Source organism: Rhineura floridana, chromosome 4 (assembly GCF_030035675.1).
Source record: "Rhineura floridana isolate rRhiFlo1 chromosome 4, rRhiFlo1.hap2, whole genome shotgun sequence".
NCBI lineage: Eukaryota > Metazoa > Chordata > Lepidosauria > Squamata > Rhineuridae > Rhineura > Rhineura floridana.
The window spans coordinates 60,461,732-60,487,589 of NC_084483.1; the positions used below are offsets into that span (position 1 = coordinate 60,461,732).

Below are 25,858 nucleotides of genomic sequence, written 5' to 3' on the forward strand. Positions count from 1 at the left end.
AGACTTTGTACAGGACTATATATTTCATTTTGAAACTAGAGAGCATATAATTCACAATCACAGGACAGCACAGCACATAGGAAAGAGTTAACCCATCCACCAGCCAAAGGCAGTGCCAGCAAGTTTGATATTCCTTCTGAGGATGGCGGTTCCTTCCCTATCCAGTTTTTCTGGCTCTGTCTTTGCCGCTAGAGAGTGAAGCAAGCAATTTTTTTTCCTTGTAGGATTTTCTCTCTCCTTATCCCTATGCTCTTAGCTAGCTGGGAAAGGGAAGTTTTTGATTGGGAGCCAAACACAGTAGACTTACTACTGCTGAGGTTCAAGGAGGCCTCTTTTTCACAACTTCTTTTGATGTTCTGACTCTACCCTCTTCCAACAGAAATGGTAGAAAAGGCATGGAGAACTTTAGACATGACTCTGAAGGCTTCTGCAATTTCATTGCACCTCTCCCCACACCTGTCTGGCCTGTACACAAGGTCAGCATAGTCAATAACCCTGAGACTCAGAAGAGCCCATCTCCAACCCAGCTCCCCTCTCAAGGAAGCTTTATTAGGGTTCCCTGCCACGTGCTGCTACACACTGCCGCTGCCAATCACTCACCTCTTCCCCTCCCACCTATGAATGTTTCCTTAGCAGGCAGTGGCACTTTTCCAAAAATAGTATTTATTGATATTTTGTAAGAGTAGTAACAAGGTAAGAAAAATCACCACCAAATACATCAAACTCCAACAAATGCAAGGTACAGTAACAGGGATGTGAGGTAAGCCACAAAGCATCAGGGAGGAGAAAAAGACAATATAGTGCAACAAAAAAACTTTAAAAACCTTTTTATTCATTCATCTGATAAGAATTTCTCCAGAGGGAGAGTTGGGGCCCTGGGGGACATAGTCCATCATAGGACGTAATAATAAAAGTTATGAAAAGGAATCAAACCACTTCAAATGCTTCAAATTTGCATTGGCCCTTTTGTAACCTCAGTTTATGTGTTAACTTTTCGGCAAGACCTATGCACCATATGTGCCTGTACTAGGCACATAAAGAAAAATCAGCTGAGATTTTCCATCCAGCTAAAATAGTCATCCGAGTGGCTACTAACAAGAATACAATAAGCTCCCAATTAAGGAATTTAGGGCCAATATTTATGGAGAGGAGAGCAATGACCTAGAATTAGGAGTGAGCAGTCAAGTGGCCAAGTTTGCTGATGACACTAAATTGTTCAGGGTTGTTAAAACAAAAAGGGATTGCGAAGAGCTCCAAAAAGACCTCTCCAAACTGAGTGAATGGGCAGAAAAATGGCAAATGCAATTCAATATAAACAAGTGTAAAATTATGCATATTGGAGCAAAAAATCTTAATTTCACATATACGCTCATGGGGTCTGAACTGGCGGCGACCGACCAGGAGAGAGACCTCGGGGTTGTAGTGGACAGCACGATGAAAATGTCAACCCAGTGTGCGGCAGCTGTGAAAAAGGCAAATTCCATGCTAGGGATAATTAGGAAAGGTATTGAAAATAAAACAGCCGATATCATAATGCCGTTGTATAAATCTATGGTGCGGCCGCATTTGGAATACTGTGTACAGTTCTGGTCGCCTCATCTCAAAAAGGATATTATAGAGTTGGAAAAGGTTCAGAGGAGGGCAACCAGAATGATCAGGGGGATGGAACGACTCCATTACGAGAAAAGGTTGCAGCATTTGGGGCTTTTTAGTTTAGAGAAAAGGCGGGTCAGAGGAGACATGATAGAAGTGTATAAAATTATGCATGGCATTGAGAAAGTGGATAGAGAAAAGTTCTTCTCCCTCTCTCATAATACTAGAACTCGTGGACATTCAAAGAAGCTGAATGTTGGAAGATTCAGGACAGACAAAAGGAAGTACTTCTTTACTCAGCGCATAGTTAAACTATGGAATTTGCTCCCACAAGATGCAGTAATGGCCACCAGCTTGGACGGCTTTAAAAGAAGATTAGACAAATTCATGGAGGACAGGGCTATCAATGGCTACTAGCCGTGATGGCTGTGCTGTGCCACCCTAGTCAGAGGCAGCATGCTTCTGAAAACCAGTTGCCAGAAGCCTCAGGAGGGGAGAGTGTTCTTGCACTTGGGTCCTGGCTTCCGGGCTTCCCCCAGGCACCTTCTTTGGCCACTGTGAGAACAGGATGCTGGACTAGATGGGCCACTGGCCTGATCCAGCAGGCTCTTCTTATGTTCTTATGTTCTTAATGGATGGAGCCTTCTGAATGAGCTGATCACTGATTTGTGTGATGCGGTCAAAGATAAGATCCCAAAACATGGAGACATGAAGCAAGACCACAATATGTGGATGAAGAAACCCCATTCATTGCACCCCCTCCAACAATTAGGCGAGAGCACACTGTTCATATAGCTCAACCTTACAGGAGTGAGATTGATGAAACCTTTTTAAAAAGTAGCATTCTTCCAATAAATGACCCAAACCAAAGCCAGAATCGTGATCCCAGGATCTGCTTCCTAAATTGATTTCTACCCTTGAAAAACCCTATGTGGAAAATTAAGGACTATGTCATCTGTTGCTGAAACCAGTCCCTTTCATTTCTCCGAGCTCTGGGAACACTCAAGCTCAAACGGCGTCAAGTCTCTAGGCAGCACTGTGCATAAAACTGTACACCTGAAGGATTTTGAACCATTGATTCAGGATCTTAGGCAGGCAAAATAAAATTTGCTCCTGGGACAGCAGAGCCAAACCCTCAAAGAGGTCACACAGTTGAACCACACTTGCACAGTCTCTAAACTGAGCATAATGCTCTTGCCGAGAAAACCCCAGGTGGTCCAGGAAGTGGCAGCTGTCAGGAATGCCAGACCATAAGGGAGACCTTCAGAAAGGGATTTGTAATACTCTTGAGCACCCTTTGCGACAAGGTGCTAAAAGGTAGCCTGGGGGACTCTACATCATATTCCATAGGAACCCACACAACTTCTTTATTATTCCTAAGGATGGGGATCAATTGCCATAGCTTTATAATACAGCTTTAGATTAGGTAATGCAAATCTCTGTCCCTAGGCTCCTTATAGAGAATCTGTTTGCTCACCCATGGTTTCTTCCTCCTGTGCCAAAAACACTATACATTTCTGCCATTGCTTCAGGTGCACAGGGGGAAGGGCAACTGAAAGTGATTGAAAGAGATATAGGAACTGCGGGAAAGTTATGACAGCAAGATTATTATGGATGCAAGGATGGAAGATGGAAGATGGAATTAACACTGATAATGGAAGAATGGCTATTGAAATTACTGGACCTAGCAGACTTGATGAGATGGATTAATCGACATGTTTATTTGGAGAAAAATCGATGGATATATTTCTCAAGGACTGGAAACCTCTCTTTGACTTTTTGCGGAAAGAATAAAGTGATGTTAATGAGATTTGATGATTAATTAAGATAACTACTGGAGGAAAGTGATTTTGTAATATATTAAGAGACAGGTTTGTTATATATTATAGACCTATAACTGATCTGCGACAAATCGGAAGTCAACATTTTATTTTATTGTATTAGTTATTAATTTGTTTTTGTTTTGTTTTGTTTTTTGAAACTTTGAATAAAAAAATTAATGGAAAAAAAAAAAGGAACTGCGGGAAAGAGATACAGGAGCTGTGGGAAAGAGATCATTTGGATTGCAGCAATTCTCCCCAGCCAAGAAAGCTGAAGAAGTTGCCACAAAATAATGTCTCTGTTAAGTGCAGTTATTAGGGGACTGTAATTCCTCCTTTGGAGCTGACCCAGATCTTTAGTTACTAAAATTCCCAAATACTTAAACACAGTCCCTGGAGGAAAATGGAAGATTGAGCCTCGGTGTGCTGTTTGACACAAGGTGGTGTCACTTTTGAACTGGATGTGCTGAGCTGATACTTTGCGGTGATGACATCAGGCTTTGCTTTATGGGCAATCTGAAATAACCCACCTGCAAGGAACAAAGTTTTCATGCACAGATTCCATACCTGGGCAAAATCCACTTGATCCCCAGTAGTGATTTCTTTTGCATTACAGAAATCACTCAAACATGAGTTGTATATTAAGTCTCCAAATAAGGATCCAGCATCCCTACTCTGGGGGCAGTACCTATAGTACCTTTGTGGTATACAGGAAGTATTGGATGTGAGGCTGTGCTGCTGAAATGTCCATTGCCAGGGCAATTTAGTCCAGAAGAATGGTTCTTGGAGAAAAGTCTAGCTAAATCAGTTGGCTGAAATTGGGAATTGCCAGATAAGCCTTTCAGTGACTTGCTTATGAATTTAATCTTAAACATTTCCTGGTCTAATCAACAATACAACTGCCTAGGCCCACATCAATAGTCAAGCAGACATTAGGTTGAGCAGGCTTCATGCAAGATTAACTTTGTTCTCCTGGGCAGAGGACGACCACATCACCCGCTGCAGAGTATGTTCAAGGCTCCCTCAGTGTACAGAAAGTACTTCCAGTTCAATCAGCCTCTTAGGGAGAATGGGCTTCTAACTCATTAGAAAGCTTGGCACCTGGGCTTCCTGATTGCCTATCTTCTTCATGACCGTGGGGAATACCAAACAACCTACTTCTCTTCCAGGAACAGGGACTTTAAGTGGAAGATCCACTTTTGGTATGACGACTGCCAGGCCTACTATATGCTGTGCACCATCACCTCTGCTGTTTTGGTGAGCAGAGATTCTCAGACCAGATGAAACTCTAGACCTGTGATAACTCCTGATCTAATTGGGTCTTTTCTCTGGTTCTCATCTACCACCCAATCCAGCTTGTCCGTGCTTTTATGCTTGAAAATTGAATGGCAGCAGCTGTTAGAATGAGAGGATTGTGGGAGAAAGTCATTAATGTCATTTTGGCCTACTGCAGATCCTTTACCTAAAAGAGAACATGGAAAGCCATCCACACATAGTGCTGGGGGAGAAAGTCTCTAGTCTACTTCTGCCTCCGTTCAAGACATTGGCACCTTTCTCCAAGACTGTCTGGCCAAGAGTTAGGACCAAACCTATTAGGAGCACATCCCTTACCTGTCCTCCAGCTCTACACAGGGTCCCCATCTTGGTACTAGGGATGGAAGGATCCGTCTATTTAGGTTCTCTCAGTTTCACATTTTTCCAATCTTAAATTCTGTTCTTCACATTTCTGCAAATTTTTGTGATTTCCCCCCAAACTCTTTAACAAAAATTCTTCAGCATTTTAGTGCAGATTTCTCCTAACAAAGTTTTGTATGTAGCTTTGACTAATGTACATATTTTGCAAGCATTTCTTTCTGATATAGTGTGTTTTGTATTTTCACTAATATATCCATTTTATGCACATTTCCCCATAAAATATGCATTTTTGTAAACATTGGGTAGAAAACTACATTGCAAAATTTGGATAAGTGAGCTTTGAAGGACCGCTGTATTTTGTTTCAGAAAGTACAAATTTGATAGACTTGGCTTTAAATGCAAACTGAATCAAATTTCTTCACAATCCCTACTTTCTACTTTTTGAAATATCTCATGGACCCTCCCTCTAAATCTATTAGGACCATCCTTCTTCAAAGCTTGCATGATAATGGTATTTTTGAAATCACATTTAATTCTACCAGGAATATGGGGAATGTAGGAGTCCTAATGATTAGGAAAGGGTTGCATTTCTTTTCAGTGAGACAGGACTGTGTTCCACACCAATCAGTCCTTCATAATTAGTATTAATGTGGCTTCCCATAGGAGTCAGATGCTTACCTAACTATCTTGTTCTAGGAGTGCCCTGGTGGGTTAAGGTCCCAGCCCCAGAAATATCAGCCTTTCACCAAAGCACTTAGCAATCCAAACAAACCAAGCTCAAACACAGGAAATCCATGTAAATTAAAACATAACCCAGAACTAAGGTCAAGAAACAGTGTAAGATTGGTATTACAGGTTATTCCTCAAGGCACAACACAGCCAGGCAGAATAACCAGCATAAGCAACAAGGAACCAAAGATCTGTGATTTTTCCAGCATCTGGAAGACTCAAGAAGGATGTTTTATATACTCTGACCTCCTAACCCAGGAGCTAACCGCAGCTGCAGGCAGTGAAGGAGTATCAGGGACTGCTTACTCATGAGTAGACACCTTACTCACAGGTAGACTGCCAACTCTGGGTCTGTAGAGGCATACTCTCATGTTGCTCTTCAGCCTTGACCAGAAGCTTTTGGCACCGGTGCTCTTAAGGACTGGGGGGGCAGCCTCACCTCCTCTAACATTTCCAGAGGTTCTTCCTTAGGTATCAATCCAGAGGACCCCAAGGATATTCTCATTATTGGATTCAGGGGACCCTGCCTGCTCCTCTAGGAGCAGTCTAGGGAGCTACCATTTCCTTATCACACTTATGTTCCATTACTGTACAGACTATATGTGGCCTCCTTGTCTATCCCTTTCTTAGGCACTATATAACATCAGTAACTTCGCCTCTGCGGACACCTTATTACTCAGGAGGACCCTTCAGCAGGTCATATAAATGTGCAGTTCTCTTCCCCACCACCACTTCCTGGGTGTGGATTAGGGTTGCCAGGTCCATGGTCTGAGACTGATCCTGTATCTTTAGGAGAAGAGAAAGTCAGCCAAGTGCAGGTTTTCTTGCAACTCTGTAATGGGAAAAACCACAAGGTGGAATTATTTCTTCCCCCTGCACAACTTTTAAAGATACAGAAGACCTCTTGGAGGCCGGGCCTGGCAACCAAGAGGTCTTCTGTATCTTTAAAAGTTGTGCAGGGAGAAGGGAGAATTCCACCTTGTGGTTTTTCCCATTACAGAGTTGCAAGAACACCTGCACTTGGCTGACTTTCTCTTCTCCTAAAGATACAGGATCAGTCTCAGGCCAAGAACCTGGCAACCCTAATGTGGATACCTGCTTTTGAATATCCTTTTCCTGTCTGCTCTTCTGTCCTCTGACTGAGAATGAAATTGGACATACCACAAAGTTATTCTGGTATTCAGGCAGGAGCATGTACATCCCTCCATTGTTTAGAAAGTAGAAGGCAGGTTAAAGGTGAAGAGCAAGATCACATTTGTGACAGTTCTCCCCAGATGCAACCTAGTATGCTGGTCTGGACTCCTTTGGGAGTAGGGTTACCAGGTGTCTGGTTTTCAGCCAGAGTTTCTGGTTTTTGGGAGTCCCCTCTGGGTCTGCGGCTAACTCACCTTAATCTCTGGACTCTCAGCTTCAATTAAAAAAAAAATTAAGTTTCTAGGTGATCTGGTTCCTGAGATATACACCAAAACATCAGCCGCCACCATTCCGCGATGGTTAAATCTGTTTAATGGATCTGTATAGCAGCTCCTAGCTCCACCAGAGCTTGGAAAAGTTACTTTTTTTAAACTACAACTCCCATCAGCCCCAGCCAGCATGGCCACAGGATTGGGCTGATGGGAGTTGTAGTTCAAATTTTCCCCCCAAGCTCTGGCTCTAACCCCGCCCCTTCTGGATTGTAGCCAATAAGTGAAGCCAGGGTTGTGATTTGTTGACCCAGGCAGTGCCTAGACTTCATTGCAAGGTCAGTAAATGGTGGTTTTGAGATCTTCAGTTTGAGTAAATAAGAATATGGCTTAAAGTTTTTTTTTCTCTTGTGTGCAAGAGTCAGACCCTGGGCTGTTGGCGAGGGCAGTGCTTTGAAAAGCTTGGCAATATGAAAGTATTTAATCCAATACTTGTTTTTCTGGGAGTCAAGCAATGCTAATCCCATGTACCTGGAATAAATCCCATTGAATTTGTTAGGACTTACTTTTGAGTAGACATGGTTACGATTGTGCTGTAAATTAATGGGACTTTTGAGTAAACGTAACAAAGAATTGTGTTTGTGTTGTAAATTTTTCCTTCTCCCTCCAAGCCTATTTTTAAAGCAATTAGGCAGGGTTTACCTAGGTATCACATTTTTTATTATGTAGGAAACTAATACTGATTTTTTAAAAAATGTTCTGCAATGACCAACTGGTTTGACAATAAACTATTATATGAGGTGTATTTTTACGTGTGTGTGTGTGTGTAATCTTTCCAACAACCCTGTGAGGTAGGGTTGGTGATTGGAAACCAAGGCAGCTCACAATAACAAATAAATTCCTTTAAAAACCAATAACCATAAAACAAGTATTGCAAAATAGCTTAAAGTGGCATGATTCTGAATTTTGGGTTGGGTGAATGAAGTTTATTTATTTATTTTTATTTGTTATTTGATTTATATCCCACCCTTCCTCTTAGTAGGAGCCCAGGGTGGCAAACAAAAGCACTAAAAACACTTTAAAAATAATAAAAACAGACTTTAAATTATATTTAAACAAAACATCTTTAAAAACATTTTTAAAAGCTGTGACTCCAAAATTTATTTATGTATTTTATTTACAACAGTTATATACTGCTTTATTGTAAAAAATCTCAAAGCGGTTTACAGAAATAATTAAAACAATACAATTATTGGCAAAAACAGCTAAAGACATGTACTGAAAAACATTCAAATTAATAAAACCAACAACGAGTTAAAAACAGATTTAAAAACACAATAGCTTCTACCTGCGTGGATAGGCTTGCCTAAACAAAAATTATTTTAGCAGGTGCTGAAAAGAGGCGTCTGCCTAATGTCAATAGGCAAGGAGTTCCAAAGCGTAAGTGCTGCCACTTCATTGTTGTTATGTTCCTTCAGGTCAATTTTGACTTATGGCAACCCTATGAATCAGTGACCTCCAAGAGCATCTGTCATGAACCACCCTGCTCAGATCTTGCAAGTTCAGGTCTGTGGCTTCCTTTATGGAATCAATCCAGCTCTTGTTTGGTCTTCCTCTTTTTCTACTCCCTTCTGTTTTTCTGTATTGTCTTTTCTAGTGAATCATGTCTTCTCATTATGTGTCCAAAGTATGATATGTGTCCAAAGTCAGAGGAAGGCAATGGCAAACCACCTCTGAAAACCCTATGAACAGAGTATCCAAAATGCTACCACTTTACAGGACTGATTTCTTACAAGAACAGAACAAGTACTATGTGGCGCCCATAACATGGAAAGCACAGATTGAACTTGGCCTGGTAGCAAATAAGCAACCAATGCAGATCTCAGAGCAGAGGTATTATGTGCTGATAGGATCTCACTCATGTCAGCAATCATGCCGCAGCATTCTGCATTAACTGACTGGCTTCCAGGATTTTTTTAGTTTTGGTTTTCAGTTATGAACCCTGACTGGTTGTGGGATGCTAAGTTTTCTGCCTTACTCATAAGAATCTTGTTGTGTTTGGTATGGTATTGCATTTAGGAAAGCATCACTGTCTTTCCTTTTTCATTTTCTGTTTGCATTTCATTTACCTTTAACCTCACTCCCTTACATCCATAGAAGCAACAGCAGTGGTCTGCATGTGCTTATCTCAACCCCCTAAAACCCATTGATGATGCACCTTGTTGGTTGCATGGCAGTTTGTTTCTTGCCCAATAGTGGTAAAAGAGAATTCACATATTTGAAAGTGTGGCTGCAGTTGCTGTTCCCAAGCTGTTGCCTGTGAAGGTAGACCAAACCATGTGTGTTGTCTCTCTGTCAGTTATTACTCACTGGAATTGGGTTGGCTGTCAAAGTGAGTTTATAGCAGCCCACAAGCTAGACAGAAAAGGTAGAGAATTTTTTTACTCTTATTCATCCCTCAGGCCTCATTCTGAAGTGAAGGGTCAAATCTGTAAAAGAGCAGCCACATTAAAAGATAAGGGCAGGGCATTCCAGGCAGGGGGTTGCCAACCCTGCTTGGAGATGGATGTCTTTGTAGAGGATCCCTAGTCAAGCTTTACCAAAAGCACAATCAAAACTATATCTACTCAGAAGTAAGTCCTGTTGAGTTCTATGGGGCTTAGTCCCTTAGTAAGTGTGTTTAGAATTGCAGCCTTCAGGGGCATCCATTTTTATTCCCGAATTATCCCATCTAACATCTCCACAACACTAGGCTCCCTTCTTTCTACAGTGGCCTTCTGGTGACTGGCCTGGCCTGAAGGCACCTAAACCCTTCTTGCGGAAAGCAAGTAGGCTAGATTAAATGTTCCCTACCCAGGCTCCATCTTTTAGCTAAAATTTCTAGCTTAATTTCCAATCAGATTTTTTTTTAATTGTATGCTCCAAGCAACTGTGATTGATGCTTAATGTATCGTGCTTAAGGACATCACTTGGGCCCGCCCTGTGACATCACTCGGGCCCACCCCATGACATCACTCAGGGCCGCCCCTAAAATCTTGGTTTTGGGGTGCTTCTGACCTAGCAACCCTATTTGGGAGGAAGGACAACAGGATGCTGAATGAATGAATGAATGTTGTGAAACTGTAGGAATCCATCTGTGTCCATGTTTTCTCTTCTCAGATGTTTGTTCATTAGCCCTCTTCGGGCAATGACTCAACTACTGCATATTATACTCTAGATCCCAAACTGTGGTCCTGAGCTTTATTCAGGTGGTCCATGTCATGTCTATGGATTTGTGGCTGAAGATAGGAGAACACACATCCATTGCATTAAATATTCATATTGATTTTAATTGTCTTTATTATTGCTTCTTTTATTTCTTATATTGTGTTGTATTACAATTAGAATTCTATGGAATTCAAATAGAAATTCAATAAAATACAATATACAAGAAATAAAAGCAATTAAAATACAATTAAAACAGTGCATTATAATTGCTACACCAGGTATAAAAACCATTAAGAGGTCCAAAGGCCCTCAGCCATTTTCAAGTGATCCATGGGGGGGGGAGTTTAGGAACCACTACTCTAGAAATTTAGAGTTGTATTTTTATATAGCTGATATTGTGCCCTGAATATTGGGGGAGCCTTTTCCTTAGAAGGGGCAGCAAACCTCCTGGCCTGATGGGTTAATTCTTTCTTGCCTGTTTTCCTGCCTATATACCAGAATGGAACATCATGGTAAGTTCAACTTTCCAAATTGCTTGCTATTTGCTAAAGCTAGATGTAGTAGCAAAATAGCTCTTTGCAAAGTGATTAAGTCCGTAGAGCTGGTTTTACACAATGTGAAATGATGCATTATAGCTATCGTATGGAATACTCTTGCCTAATTTCTTAAATTGTTCCACTGTTATCACAAGCAGAAGCAAGAGCGTTTGCGGCTGCTTGTCAAGCACTGGGCCTATTTGCATTAGCATCCTAATTTCAATGAAAGCTGAGTAAATAGATATGCTTTGTAGCATGCTGGCAAATAGGAGAATTATTTTGATTTCTGAAGTCTTTGCTTCAGAAGATGAGTTTAAGTAAAAGTTTTTAAATTAATTCTGCTATTAATAACTCTGCAAGAAATGTAGTCTTAACAAAAGTTACATTCTGCATGATATTGTGCCAGCTGGGCAATGTATGGTTCTACAGCTATTTCATCTTTGGTAGGTCACTGCTGGCAGATGATAGAATATTTAACAATAGAAGATAAGACAGTAAATGAATGTTTGATATTGTGACTTGATGTTATTAGGACCTGTAATAGTGTTGTCTGAGTAGTAGCTGGTTTAGTTTAGGGGCTTTCACAGGACTTTGTTGTTTTTGCTGCAACATTTTATAATCTAAACTCTTCTTCAATTCATGTAAATTATGCTATTCTATGTTTCAATTCCAATATTTATCCTTTATGGCTGAGAACCTAATATGGCTGAGAACCAAAGGCTTTCGGCATATTCAGTAGGGTTTTGTACTTTTCCCCCTTGAACAGCACACCCCAGCTGTTCAAAACTGCTTTTGAGACTGCAGTTGCCACATAGGGATAGGTTTGGGAGATGCATCTGCTGATTGAAGAGTATAAATCCAAAGCTGCCTTGGGTGAACTGAACTAGTAGTACAATTTTTGGATCAAGGCCAGTATTAACAATTTTGAAAGTATGAAGCACATGAAATCATACTATAAAGGCTAACAGAGTGAAAGCAAAGTATTCATGACAGAGCTTGGAAAAGTTACTTTTTTGAACTACAACTCCCATCAGCCCCAGCCAGCATGGCCACTGGATTGGGCTGATGGGAGTTGTAGTTCAAAATAGTAACTTTTCCAAGCTCTGCATGAACATTAAGTTAAAGCAGTTCAACCCTTCCCATAAAGATCCGTTAAAGGGAAAAGACATAGTTACCACAATCTTGTTTACAGATTGAAAAAAACTTATATTTAATCTGTTCTTCAGATGTTTAGAGAGATCCATCAGGGCAGTGTACTAAACCTTTATGTGGATGCTCCTTACTTTCACAAGATCTCAGCTTCTAAGGTCATGTTGTTATATTCATAGAAAAGAGTGAAGAGCTTTCATACTACTTTCATATTGGTGTTTACCGTAAAATTTACAAACTGTCTATACTGTATGTTTTTTGGCAAAACATTTAAACCAAATTGTAATAATCTTTTCACATCTACTCGTACTTGAATAAGCAAGTCACAATGTAACAATAAATTTACATTTATTATTGAATTTTGGAAAATTTAATCCAAATGGCCGGTGTTATGAAAAACTTTTCCACGATGTCAACAGAGCATTGTGCTTGAAAAGATTCCTTTCTGGGTTCCTTGTAACCTTACTAAATGGTAGGATTGTCAGATGCAAGGCTCCTGCACCTTTGATAGCTGTGTAGGACAGAGAATTTCAGTAGGTGCTGCTTGTCAAGCTAAGCCAGCATTATTTATTTATTTATAAACATATTATATACCACCTTCTTGCAAAACATCAAGGTGGTGTACAGCAACATAAAAGCACATGTGATACACTTCCTCCTGTTTGATTTGCCACATATGAATGTGTGACCATATAGATAGACTATAATACACTTTAATTGCACTCTTGAGAGATTTGTTTCCCATCATGCTTAGATGGCTGCCTTCACTCTTAAGACACAGCGAACAAGATTTTGGCCCAGTGCTCAATGGATTGGTTCTAAGCTATTTCATCTGTCAAGCCATCTCTGCATTTAGTATTGGCACAACAATAAATTGCCTTTCTTGTGCTTTTGTATTGCATGGCAGAGAGCTCTTTCAGAATCCCTGTGTTATTGTATCTGCTTCTTTTGTAATAGTAATTATGTACTGTATACAAATAGTTGAAAAACATTTAAACCAGTTTAGGTATTTCAAAACACAGTGCAAAAAGCACTCAGCTGGAAAAACATTCTGCTTATGGGAAATGCTGAGGTTATTTTACATAGCAGTTATGTTTTAAAAAGGAGTGTTAAGCTGCAATCCAATACATGTCTAATCAAGAGTAAACTCCATTGGGTTCAATGAGACTTAATTGCAGCCTTAGAGTGTAATCCAACTCACTTTCCACTGGGCCGGGGTGAGCTGGATGCCACAGACCTTGGCTGCACCAGGCTGTGCCAGCAGGAGCCCTCTGCTGCGGCTGAGCCGTGATGCCACCAGGAGCCTGCCAGGGGTGCCAGGGTTCCACTGGGATGGCCAGCCTGGTGATGGAGGGCCAGCAGAAGCCCTGAAAACTGGGCATTCTTGTGGCATGGTGGGAGCTGTGGGGGACTTACACGAGATCCTCTTCACTTTCAGAGCCCTTGGCTGGGTCCCAGCCCACCTGGAAACTCTGCTGGCCAAAAGGACGGCACACAAATATTTTCATTGTGGCCTGTGGGGAGCACTTACTCCCCATGGGAGCCGGCAAACGTAGCTCTCAACGGAACCGGCGTTCAGCTGGGGGAGCAACTCCCAAGCAGGAGGAGGATCCCATGGAGCTTTCTGCCGGCCCTCCTTCTGCTGGCTCCCTGGCATTTGGATTACTGTGCCCATCAGCTAAGGTATGTTAAAGGAAGGTCCAAGGAGAATTCAGCATTCCCAGGTTCTCTTCTGATAATAAAAAATAATTAGGAGGAATAATTTTAAGTTAGCTAAAAAAATCACTCTGTAGTCTTCACTTGTCAGATGCATCTCTTAACCACGTTTTCCCTCCTAACTCATAAGGAAGTTTTAAAAGTTGTTTACACTCTAGAAGAGTTCATTAAAGAGTTCTTTGTGTTTCCTTCCACTGTCCCATAAATGGGATCTAACAAACAAAATATTTTGCAGTCCTTTCTGACTTCAACTTCTTGGCTTCAGTGTTGCGACTGGCTCAGCATGTTGGAAGAGCAGACCTTGTAAGGCAGGAATTTTGGGAGCTTATTGAAACTCCTGGATTGGACTGTTTACATCTGCCTCATTTTTTAATCTGCGGTCATTCTAAAAAAGGGGACGCGAATGTGGTTTCCTCCAGATGTCATTGAAGAACACCTCTCATTATCCCTGGCCACTGACCAAGCTGGCTGATGGGAACTGGAATCCAACAAGTATCCGGAGAGCGCCATGTTGGGTACCCATTATCTACAACCTTGAAATCTCTCATCAGATAAGGTCTTGATAATCATTTAACTCTTTAGTAGTTTTTCTTTTCAGATTGAACATAAACAAGCTCTTCATAATCACTGTTACCCAATTTCAATACCTGTTTCTTTCTTTTTTTAAAAGATGTTTAGTTTTAAAAATCTTCTTCTTCAATTTCTTTTTTTAGCCAGTCTTGAATCTTTTTATATCTCATCTTTTTTATCGTCATTTCAAATATAACCACCACATTTTAAGTTTTTAGTGTTCTGGTTTTGTTTCTTCAAAAGAACATGTCATGCAGGTGTACAGTAAGGAATTATTTTCATAACCTTTTTAAAGAATCTTTTCTGAAAAAAATATTTAGATCAGAAAAAAAATAACTAAAATCATCTTGTAATGTACCTAGCCGTGCGCATATGCAATATTTGCTGAAAATAAAGCATGTAATTCATCTCCCATTGAAGTAAATTGCAAGAAAACTTATTTTTGTGAATTGGGATTGCACCTGCGGATTTTAAAACATGCTACCACTGTTGTTTTCCTCCCAAGGTAATCTTAAGTTTGACTAAATGGGACCTTATGTTACATACATAAGGTGGTATTAACATCATGACAGTGGAGACATAATGAATTCAGATAACTTGGAGCTTCATATATTTAAAGTTCTATTTTCTCCCCAATGTCCTAACTATTTTTATATCCTTTTGTTTTTCAGTTTTCTCCTTGTGTTTGGTTGCTTGATTTTATCAGTATTTTCCACTATTCCCGAGCATACGTGGCTTGCCACTAGTTGCCTCTTCATTCTGGTAAGTGAACTTTATGAACAACCACACAAATGTTCAGAGATCGTTAGATGTGTTATATATTACATACATTCCTGGAGTAAATTATGATGTATTTTTTATCAGTGTTGGGAAATAAGCAATGATAGCAGCAGGAAAAGATCTGACAGCATGGTCCTATGCAGGTTTTCTCAGAAGTAAGTCCCACCATGTTAAGTGAAGCTTACTCTCTAAGAAGATGGGTTTTTAGGATTGTAACCTGACCTGAGTCATTGTGATGGCCACACTCAGGCACACTGGGTCCCTGGCCACCTGGGGAGGGGAGAACCAGTGACATTACAGAATATACCCCTTTGCCCAGCCCTCCCTCCCATTTGCTCAGCCCACCTGCCCCTCAAACAGCCTCCAGATTTTCCTGGGGTCTCTCTGAAGCTTCTTGAGGTAGTATGTGATTTGGCTTCAGCTGTGAGTGGTGAAAAGAAAGAGAGACCACACCAGGTTTATGAACAAATGAAAAGTTTAGTGAAACAGAAAGAAAAATGTGAGACCTGAGGAAAGGTATGCAACACAGGAAAAAAAATACAGGAAAACAGTATATTCCTCTTTGGAGCAAATTAACAAAATAAAATAGATTAAAATGCCATCCTCTTTCCCTAGTCTAAAACAGTCCCTAAACTGACCCGGCTCTCAGGATAATCTTACTCTTGAGTAGCAGCCTTTCCTCTTGCTAATATCCCAGGTTTACCAAGCTTTTCTTTATCACACTGAGATCTACCATGTAAAGACTTGTTATATCAGGAGTCCCACCTTGAACTAAAAACCTAAGGATGGCTACTCTTGATAAAGACTCTCCCTGTCAGTCATGTACCCCACCCCAGTAGGTCACAGGAAGTCATGAATGCCTGGGATGTGACTTTCCACACATGTGTACTGGCAGTCGCATACTTTTGATAGTTGTGCTTGCAGGCCAGGTCCTATGATCAGCCCTGTGATTTGAGTAGGGTAACCTTATAATCTACAGTGAACAACCAAATAAAAACACGCATTCCCATATTATACATAGCATTCCATAAAAAGCCATTGTCCATATTAACAGTCCAGGACAGCAAAGTCCAATTCCTGCACAGACAATGCATGATTGATTGTAGCCACTCCAGTGCTCCTGCCAATGCATTTGCACCACGCCAACCTCCCTGCTGCATTCCTGGGAAGCTAGCCTACCAGGCCTACTCTACCTGCCAAGCTGCTTCTGTATTTAGCACAATTCTTATTTACAGGCATTTGTACAATTATTACAAATTGACGTAGTATTACAAACTATATATTCTCTCTTTTGGAGACTTGCATTATATGCTGCCCTTTTCTCTCTACCTCTGTGGGTGTCAGAAGATTACTTTTGTTTTAATGAAATCTAAGAATATCCAGGAATCCAAATTCTGTATGTGATAATAGATTTCCTAGAAGATGCAATGTGGTGTGTGTGAGTGTGTGTGTATTGTTTGCCATCATGCTGGATCACTGCTTACTGGATTAGAGTGAGAAAAATTTGAGAAAGATAATGGCTTAATTCCCATCATAGGATACACCGTAAGGAGGAATGTACTATTGTTATTGATATTATAATGGCTATTGGCTACAAACAATAAAGATCTGACTATATGTACTTATCGTTACCTCCATTTTTGTTCTGTGTTCATGTATTTGGGGAGTTTTACGTTTCTCTCAAAAGGTATGGGAAGTCCCATAATGCTGTCTCCAATAATCAGGAAGGGAAGCTGTATCACACCACCCAGGCACTGCCAAGGAAAGGCCATCCCTCAAAACTCAGCACTCGAACGAGAAGGAGACTTGTGAGAGAAGCCACAGAGAGGCCAGCAATCACTTTGAAGGAGCTAGAGTTCAGTGGCTGGGACTGGAGTAATGGTGCACCAGTCAACCATATCAAGAGCTCTGCATAACACTGGCCTGTATGGGACGGTGGCAAGAAAGAAGCCATTACTCAAAAAGTACCATCTGAAAGCACGTCTGGAGTTTGGCAGAAAGCATGAGAGTGCCCGGCTGCGATGTGGGAAAAGGTTTTGTAGTCGGATGAGACCAAGATAGAGCTTTTTGGCCAAAAAGCTCTAAGCCAGCCTTTCCCAACCAGTGTGCCTCCAGATGTTGTTGGACCACAACTCCCATCAGCCTCAGCCAGCATTGGCAACGGTCAGGAAGATGGGAGTTGTGGTCCAACAACATCTGGAGGCACACTGGTTGGGAAAGGCTGCTCTAAGCTCTATGTGTGGCGCAAACCTAACACTGCCCATGCCTGAAGACACACCATCCCTACAGTGAAGTATGATGGTGGCAGCATCATGCTGTGGGAACGTTTGTCATCACCAGGGACTGGGCATCTTATTAAATACAAGGGAAATACTACAAGAGAACCTGCTTTAGTCCACTAAAAAACTGAAGCTTGGGAGGAAATTCACTTTTCAGCAGGACAATGATCCCAAACAGAAGGCCAAAGCAACATTGGAGTGGCTCAAGATCAAAAAGGTGAATGTCCTACAGTGGCCCAGTCAAAGACCTGATCTCAATCCCATTGAGAATCTGTGGCGCTTTTTGAAAATTGCGATCCACAAGCGACGTCCAACTAACCTGAACGACCTAGGGTGAATCTGCCAAGAGGAATGGGCCAAACTTCCTCCAACACTGTGTGCAAAGCTAGTACATACCTACCCCAAAAGACTTAAAGCTGTTATTGCAGCGAAAGGTAGCTCTACCAAATATTAATGTGTGGGGGTTGAATACTTTTGGAAGCAACATGTTTCAGTTTTTTATTTTCTTACAAACATTTCCCAACATAAAACCAAGGTCACCTTACAACAATTGATTTTGAGTTTCAGTGTTTCAAAATAAAATATACAGAACAAAATTACAATGCACCATTTGTAATTCAGTAATATGAGAGCATTGGTCAGAGGTCTGATTACTTTTGCACATATTTGTATATGTGTTGGCTTGGCCTGATGAGAGTTGTAGTCCTAAAACATCCAAAGGGTATCATGTTGGCGTAGACTGATGTAATGTATAATCGCTAAGAGATTATGATTTTTGTTTTTATTCACATCCTGGCTTTTTCTGGCAAATATTAAAAAATATTTAGTGTGAATTATATATACACAGTGAATACAAACACTAGGGTGTCCATTGGCCTCAACATTCATCTCATGTCTGTGCTTTTTAAAAAAAATCCTATCTGTTTCTCAACCATTCTGTGCTCTGTTCGCTTCTACCTGCGATTTGGATTCCAACCCACTCTTGTGTAAAATGAAGCTCTGTGTTTACCATTCATTCTTACGGAAAATCTGAAATAGCTATAACATTTTCTCCTTTGGGCAGGGTTCATTAAGTGTGCCATATTTCAGGTCCAGGGGCTTTTGTGGGGGATGTAAGGGGATGTGTATTTACATATGAATTGTAATGTAAGTGTGAATGCTCATCAGCATCCACAGTCTGCAGAGTCATTGAAGTCATCTGGAAGTGCATCCAGACCATGTATATGGTTCTTGATCTAGCCAGGGAATTCACACATGGAAGCCTGCTTTTGTATAATGATCACTCTTACTGGATTGGGGCATCAATATTTTAATTTCCCTATCTGTCCTCTGACAATTGTAATACTCATATTTTAACTTTTTGTTGTCAAGAGCATTTAGGTTTGTGCAGATTTTTGCACAAACAGCTGATATTATGTGTCATCCTATTATGTAATTCATTGGCTATCATAATCTGTGCATTGGAAAATATTTTAAAATACTTTAGAGGTCTCAATTTTTGAAATGATCAAAAATCCAAAACATCCTTCTTCAGGTAATGTTAAATGAGTGAGCTTAAGCATAAGGAAAACATCTGACTTTTCCTTATGCCATTAGCCTTTAATCTTTACTTTGCACGCAGATAGATAGAATAGTGTCTCTCATACTGATATGTCACAAGCAGACAGCAAAATAAAGCCCCCACCCCCGCATTAGACACACAATGTAATATAAGCCTCCTGCTCCAGAAAAAATGTGGCTGATATGTTTCAAATAAAATAAAATTCTTCCCTTCCCCTCCCCCATAAGTTTGGAGTTTTGATACTTCACAGTGAAAAACAGTTGATAACACTCATCTTTGTAAATGTACAAAATGCCATGATGTTTCACTTATTTATATTTAGACAACTGAACAAAGGGTCACATTTATAGGAGAAAGGGAAAGGGCTGGAAAAGTGCAGAAAGAGAAGAAAAGAGTTTCCTGGATGCATTATTAAACAGTGAATATCTGTAGGAATAGAAAGATATTTTGGAAATATAAAGTATTTTGGAAATATATATCACTACAGGTAAAGACCCTCCGTGGTGCAGAGTGGTAAGCGACGGTAACGCAGCCGAAGCTCTGCTCACGGCCGGAGTTTGATTCCAACGGAAGGAGGAAGTCGAATCTCCGGTAAAAGGGGTCGAGGTCCACTCAGCCTTCCATCCATCCGTGGTCGGTAAAATGAGTACCCAGCATACGCTGGGGAGTAAAGAAAGACCGGGGAAGGAACTGGCAAAACCACACCATATACAGGCATACCCTGCTTAACGTTGCTTCACTTAACGTTGCCTCGCTATAACTTACATGCTCCATACGTCCCCATACCCCGCTTAACGTTCACAGGCTTCGCAATAACGTACATTTTATTGGCATAACGCCGCTGCCATCTAGTGGTGATTGCGTGCAGTACAAGTGAAGACAATTGCTTCACTTAAAGTAGATTTTCACTTAAAGTATACTCTCCGGTCCCATTGCGAATGTTAAAGTGGGGTATGCCTGTATATGGTCTGCCTAGTAAACGTCGCAAGACTTCACCCTAAGAGTCAGAAACAACTCGCACTATAAGTGCGGGGACACCTTTATCTTTACTTTAAATTACATTTTTAAAAATAGACCTGGTACTAAAAGCTCTCTTACTTTGTTTCTCATGCAACTGCATCTCTTAAGTGCTTATAGATATACATTTATAAGTCCTTAAGGCATATATCGAAAGCACAATAATTTCTAGAGCATTCTATACTGGCCAGACCATCAGTGGAGGCTAGTGGCCCCATGTCAGTGGGGCAGTGGAATCCATTCCAGGGTTTTCTGGAGCTGTTCAAGGTGCTGAAACCTGTTTTATGTTTCAGCACCTTGGACATGTCCAGGGAAAACCCAGAGTGGATTCCTCTGCCCCACTAACATTGAGTCATCAGCCTCCATGGCAGACCATTAGCACTTTAAGAAATAAAGGCCACAATCCAGTGCAAAGAAATAGTATTCTTAAGCCCATTGCTTTTAAGGGGCTAAAGTACCCTAAGGACTCCTGACTTTATCATAGCATTGTGGGAACCACCTTCTAACAGTTTGGTAACACCAGATGCAAGAAGAACTGAGACCCAGATGTATGAATCTTTAAGGACAGCAGGAAGGGCCAAGTGTACAAAACTCATTTCCTTAGCCCAGGGGTAGCTGATGTGATGCCCTCCAGGTGTTGTGGACTACATCTTCCATCAGTCCCAGCCAGCATGACCAATAGTCAGGGATGATGGGAGCTGTAGTTCACAACATTTGGGGAACATTGGATACCCCTGCATTAGACAACTGAAGAATTTGAACCAAGAGTAGTATGATAAAAGAGACTGCCAGATTCCAGTAAGTTGCCCTACTTTGGCTCTCTGTGGACTGACCAAAATCTAGCCATAGGTCTAATAATTCTGTGGCAATGGGGCTCTTTGAATACCCTGTCCTTCTACTCTTGGGGCATGATTTCCCAAGTGCTAAGGACCAACCAAAGATTATCTCCATGACAGAATTAGGGGAAAGCTTCAGGAATTGATAGTGGCCGTAACAAACTTGTAAAATGGTTATCTGAGTAATACTTTTTGTGATTAACTGCATCCTATCCCACACTGGTAAGGATGTTTCACCAACCTCCAGAATAGTTTCTCAGGGGGAGGAGGGGAAGGGAAGATTTCCTTCCATGAACTTCCTTATCTTAGCTTCCAACCCATTATTAATAGTTTTCTTTCTTGACACCACAAGCAAGAGTATGTGCTTGTGATATCTTAGACTTGCTACGACTATTTTTTTGCTTGTGTGAGTTATGAATTGTTTATAAGCCAAAATTTATTTGATATTAAAACTGTCAATAATTAAAAATGTTTCTAAATAGTTTTTCACATTTTGATCTTATAAAATCCAAGAGACCCCTGTACAACTGCAGCAATGTGTTTATATGTGCATGTGTGTGTGAATGTCTTGACACACTCACATGATTAGAAAAACATTTGGTATTCAGCTTGACTAGTCAGATATTTGGCATTCAAATAGAAAGGAACAACAGCAACTGCAATAGCATGCTTGACATAAATGATAATGTTCAAAAATATTACAGGTAATTTTAAGCCCTACAGTCAAATAAAATCCAGTAATGGGAAGTTATGGATAATTTTTAAGTGGAAATGCTGTACAGTCTACACACACAAACACCTGGTTTGCATGATATCATAAGGCCACATCCACACTATACATTTAAAGCACTCTTATACCACTTTAACAGTCATGGAGAATCCTGGGTACTGTAGTTTGTGAAGGGTGCGAAGAACTGTAGGTCTGTAAAGTCAGCACCCTTCACAAACTACAGTTCCCAGGATTCTTTGGGGGAAGCCATGACAGCTAAAGTGGTGTGGAAATAGACTGCCTTCAAGTGGATCCTGACTTATGGCGACCCTATGAATAGGGTTTTCATGGTAAGCGGTATTCAGAGGGGGTTTACCATTGCCTCCCTCTGAGGCTAGTCCTCCCCAGCTGGCTAGGGCCTGCTCAACTTGCCACAGCTGCACAAGCCAGCCCCTTCCTTGTCTGCAACTGCCAGCTGGGGGCAACTGGGCTCCTTGGGACTATGTAGCTTCCCCACAGCTGCACAGGTGGCAGGGCATGTAATCCCTGAGCCACTCACTGTGTGGGTGATCTTTAGCTGGCCCTTTACACCCAGGAGACACGAGTGAGAATTTGAACTCACAGCCTCTGGACTCTCAGCCAGGCTCTCGTTCCCACTGTGCTATACCAGCTGTATAAGAGTGCATTAAATGTATGGTGCTGTTATGACCTCAGCCTCATCATGGCTTAGCAAGACCACACAAACATGTGGACTCTAAGAGTGGAGCTCACAGCCACTTGCTCTTCACGGTTCGTTTACTGCCACATTGCACTGAGATAAGCCAAAGTTTAGCACAGTGTATCCTCTGAACAAGGACCCATGGTTAACTCTCTTCAAGACTTGTTCCTGGTTACAGCTCATGGTGAGTGAGGAGATTGCTTAACCAAGAATCCCTGTTCAGATGACACACTAAGCCAAACTTTGGCTTAGCTGAGGGCAGTAAAAAGGAACCAGGAGGAGCAAAGTGGTTGAGAGCTCCTCTCTGGGAGCCTGCATGTTCATGCAGTCTCTCTAAACCATAATTTGTCATGCAAACAAGCTCGAAGTCTTGAGTAAGTTACAATGTTGTAACCAGGTTGAATCAGAGAACAGTTTTAAACATCAAGGCTGAATAAGGCATGGACGTGTGAAATATCCTGTATGCAGATAATTTTCATGGGACAGTACTATGTCAATTAAGTTTAGAAGAAAGTGTTTTTGGCAAAGTCTTAAAGCTTGAAGAAAATACCAGAGGGAGAACTGCAAAGCATTGCGGCAGATGGCATCATTCGCAGAACAGAAGTGTCAACAGATTGGATATACTCTCCAGTTATGGTAGAAAGGAAAAGGAGAGAACTCGCATTTTGCACTGACCTCCAAGGAACTGAGCAAAAATATTCAAAGGGAATGCTTCCACTCATCTCTAAGAAGAGAGATGATAGCCGAGGTGGCAGGAGTGAAAAATCTTTCTTCAGACTATGTGCAGCAGCAGGATTTTGGCAGATAAAAGATTCTTTCTTTAAATATATTGCGGTTGCTTTCTTCATGCCGTCTTTCAGTCATACACTTGGAAGAAATAGCTCCCAGAAGTTCTCCAAACCCCCTTATCTCTGGCATGTGGTAGGTGCATAGTTGGAAGCAAAGGCAGGAAGGAAAAGTCTCTTAGCTAGCAGAAAAACTGTCTCCCCACTACAGTGAGCTCAGACTGTGAAGGGCTTTAAAGGTGAGCACCAGCACCTTGAATATGGCCTAGAAACGGTTACCAAAACATGCACCACAGGGATTAGGTTCTTCTTTTCTAGGAAGGGAGGGCATAGCTAATGAGTCAGCCAAAGCTGATAGAAGATCAACCTTGCCTCAGCCCCTATGTGAGCATCTAAGAGGATGCCAGGAGCAAGTGCAAATCTGATATTTGAGTTGTTCGAGAGGTGACGTCATCTAAAAACAGGCATTTCCATCAGAATTAGAATGGCCTGCCATGAGAAACTCTGACTTGCCTGGATTGGGTTTGCTTATTCACCCTCATCCAATCCATTACTGACCTCAATGCACCCAGCAAGAAGATTGCATCACATGGTTCAGAAGGACCCTGTACATGAGGTCCCACACAGTGGAATAACAGCCCCCCAATACCACCTTCTGGAGCCTCTGAGCAAGATAGAAGTGGAACAACTGGGCTGCGATGTTCCCAACCTCATCAGCAGGCTGCTGTGGTGGCACTGGCAATTACTGAGAGATCTAGCAGAGAATCAACAGGATCGCATTTCTTGTCTCTCTCCTGTCATAGACTACCCACCAAGGTCACTAAAGTACTTTCAGTACTGGATCTTGGCCTGAAGCCAAATTGAAGTGGATCTAGATAATCTGTTTCAACCAGAAGCACTTGAAGCTGCTCAGCTTCTGCATGTTCAAACTGCTTTAGCCGAGAATTGAAGATTGTCTTGCAGTTTCCCCAGTCTGTGAGGACCAAAATAATTTTTTTCCGATGGAGATCTTCTTACAGCTTTTTCTCTTTCAGGCCTGAAGTAATACTGTTGGGTTTACCTCCAGTCCACTTGTGCTTAGAGATGGGATCTATTGGCTGGTGCTGGTCCAAAAGAATTCCGTTGACCTAACAGGCCAGTATCGATTTGAGTTTGTTCTTTGTCCACTAGCCTCTGCTTTTACCGATCCGTTTTTCTCCTCACAAAAAAAATCAATATTAATATAGATATTTTTAAAGGAAATATCAACATTTTGATATCAATAAAGGAAAGGAAATGTTGATAAAATTATCATCCTTAATATCAATGTTTTTTAAAAATCAGTTTTTGAAAACGGCCGCAGAAAATTACTACATAAAAATCTGAGCCACAATGATAGAGAATAAGCAAATTAATGGAAAATTTGGTACCAAATCCAAATTGGGCAGAATTCTAGCACATCCCCTCTTGTACTCAATTCATCATCCCTGTCATCTCAGTTCCTTCAAGCTATCAAGCTCTTCTATGCACTTAGGAGACCAGAGACCGAAATCATATACTCATATATGCTTTGCGACCTGTAAATCCAGTCAGCAACACAGGCTCCCACAACTAGCTGGATTTCAGTGTTCTTTATGGTACTTGTTCCAAACTCCTGCCTACATACAGGAAGGGCCAAGAAAAACCAGAGTACTCTGGCAGTTGTCATTCTTGAAAGTGCATGGACCATAAAATGGTACACACCCTCTTTCTCTGCCTATAACTCCTACAGTGACCTGTAGAAGCATTCTCTCACTCATGCTTAATCTGTTCTAGAGAACAGCCTGTGTCAGGCAAACTTTCCAGAATATTGCTTGTTCTGTTCTATATTGCTTTTGACTGGTTCCAGCAAATTTCATCCCATATAGATACAGAGTGATTCACTAGAAAAGACAATAATGCTGGGAACCTATTAGAATTCTTTGAGAGTGTCAACAAGCATATAGATAGAGGCAATCCAGTGGACATAGTGTACTTAGACTTTCAAAAAGAGTTTGACAAGGTACCTCACCAAAGACTTCTGAGGAAGCTTAGCAGTCATGGAATAAGAGGAGAGGTCCTCTTGTGGATAAAGAATTGGTTAAGAAGCAGAAAGCAGAGAGTAGGAATAAATGGACAGTTCTCCCAATGGAGGGCTGTAGAGAGTGGAGTCCCTCAAGGATCAGTATTGGGACCTGTACTTTTCAACTTGTTCATTAATGACCTAGAATTAGGAGTGAGCAGTGAAGTGGCCAAGTTTGCTGATGTCACTAAATTGTTCAGGGTTGTTAAAACAAAAAGGGATTGCGAAGAGCTCCAAAAAGACCTCTCCAAACTGAGTGAATGGGCAGAAAAATGGCAAATGCAAGTCAATATAAACAAGTGTAAAATTATGCATATTGGAGCAAAACATCTGAATTTCACATATACGCTCATGGGGTCTGAACTGGCGGTGACCGACCAGGAGAGAGACCTCGGGGTTGTAGTGGACAGCACGATGAAAATGTCGACCCAGTGTGCGGCAGCTGTGAAAAAGGCAAATTCCATGCTAGCGATAATTAGGAAAGGTATTGAAAATAAAACAGCCGATATCATAATGGCGTTGTATAAATCTATGGTGTGGCTGCATTTGGAATACTGTGTACAGTTCTGGTCACCTTATCTCAAAAAGGATATTATAGAGTTGGAAAAGGTTCAGAAGAGGGCAACCAGAATGATCAAAGGGATGGAGCGACTCCCTTACGAGGAAAGGTTGCAGCATTTGGGGCTTTTTAGTTTAGAGAAAAGGCGGGTCAGAGGAGACATGATAGAAGTGTAT

The 25,858-nt window shown here is 41.2% G+C and overlaps 1 protein-coding gene across 3 annotated transcripts in view; it reads left to right on the plus strand.

The window, feature by feature from the left end:
- The window catches only part of KCNQ5 (potassium voltage-gated channel subfamily Q member 5), a 556,888-nt gene that overhangs the window by 368,410 nt on the left and 162,620 nt on the right, over positions 1–25,858 (plus strand). For all 3 annotated transcript variants that reach the window (XM_061623123.1, XM_061623124.1, XM_061623122.1), the window contains exon 2: positions 15,030–15,120. In XM_061623123.1, the coding sequence (XP_061479107.1) occupies positions 15,030–15,120 (91 nt within the window). The remainder of the gene's footprint in view (positions 1–15,029; positions 15,121–25,858) is intronic.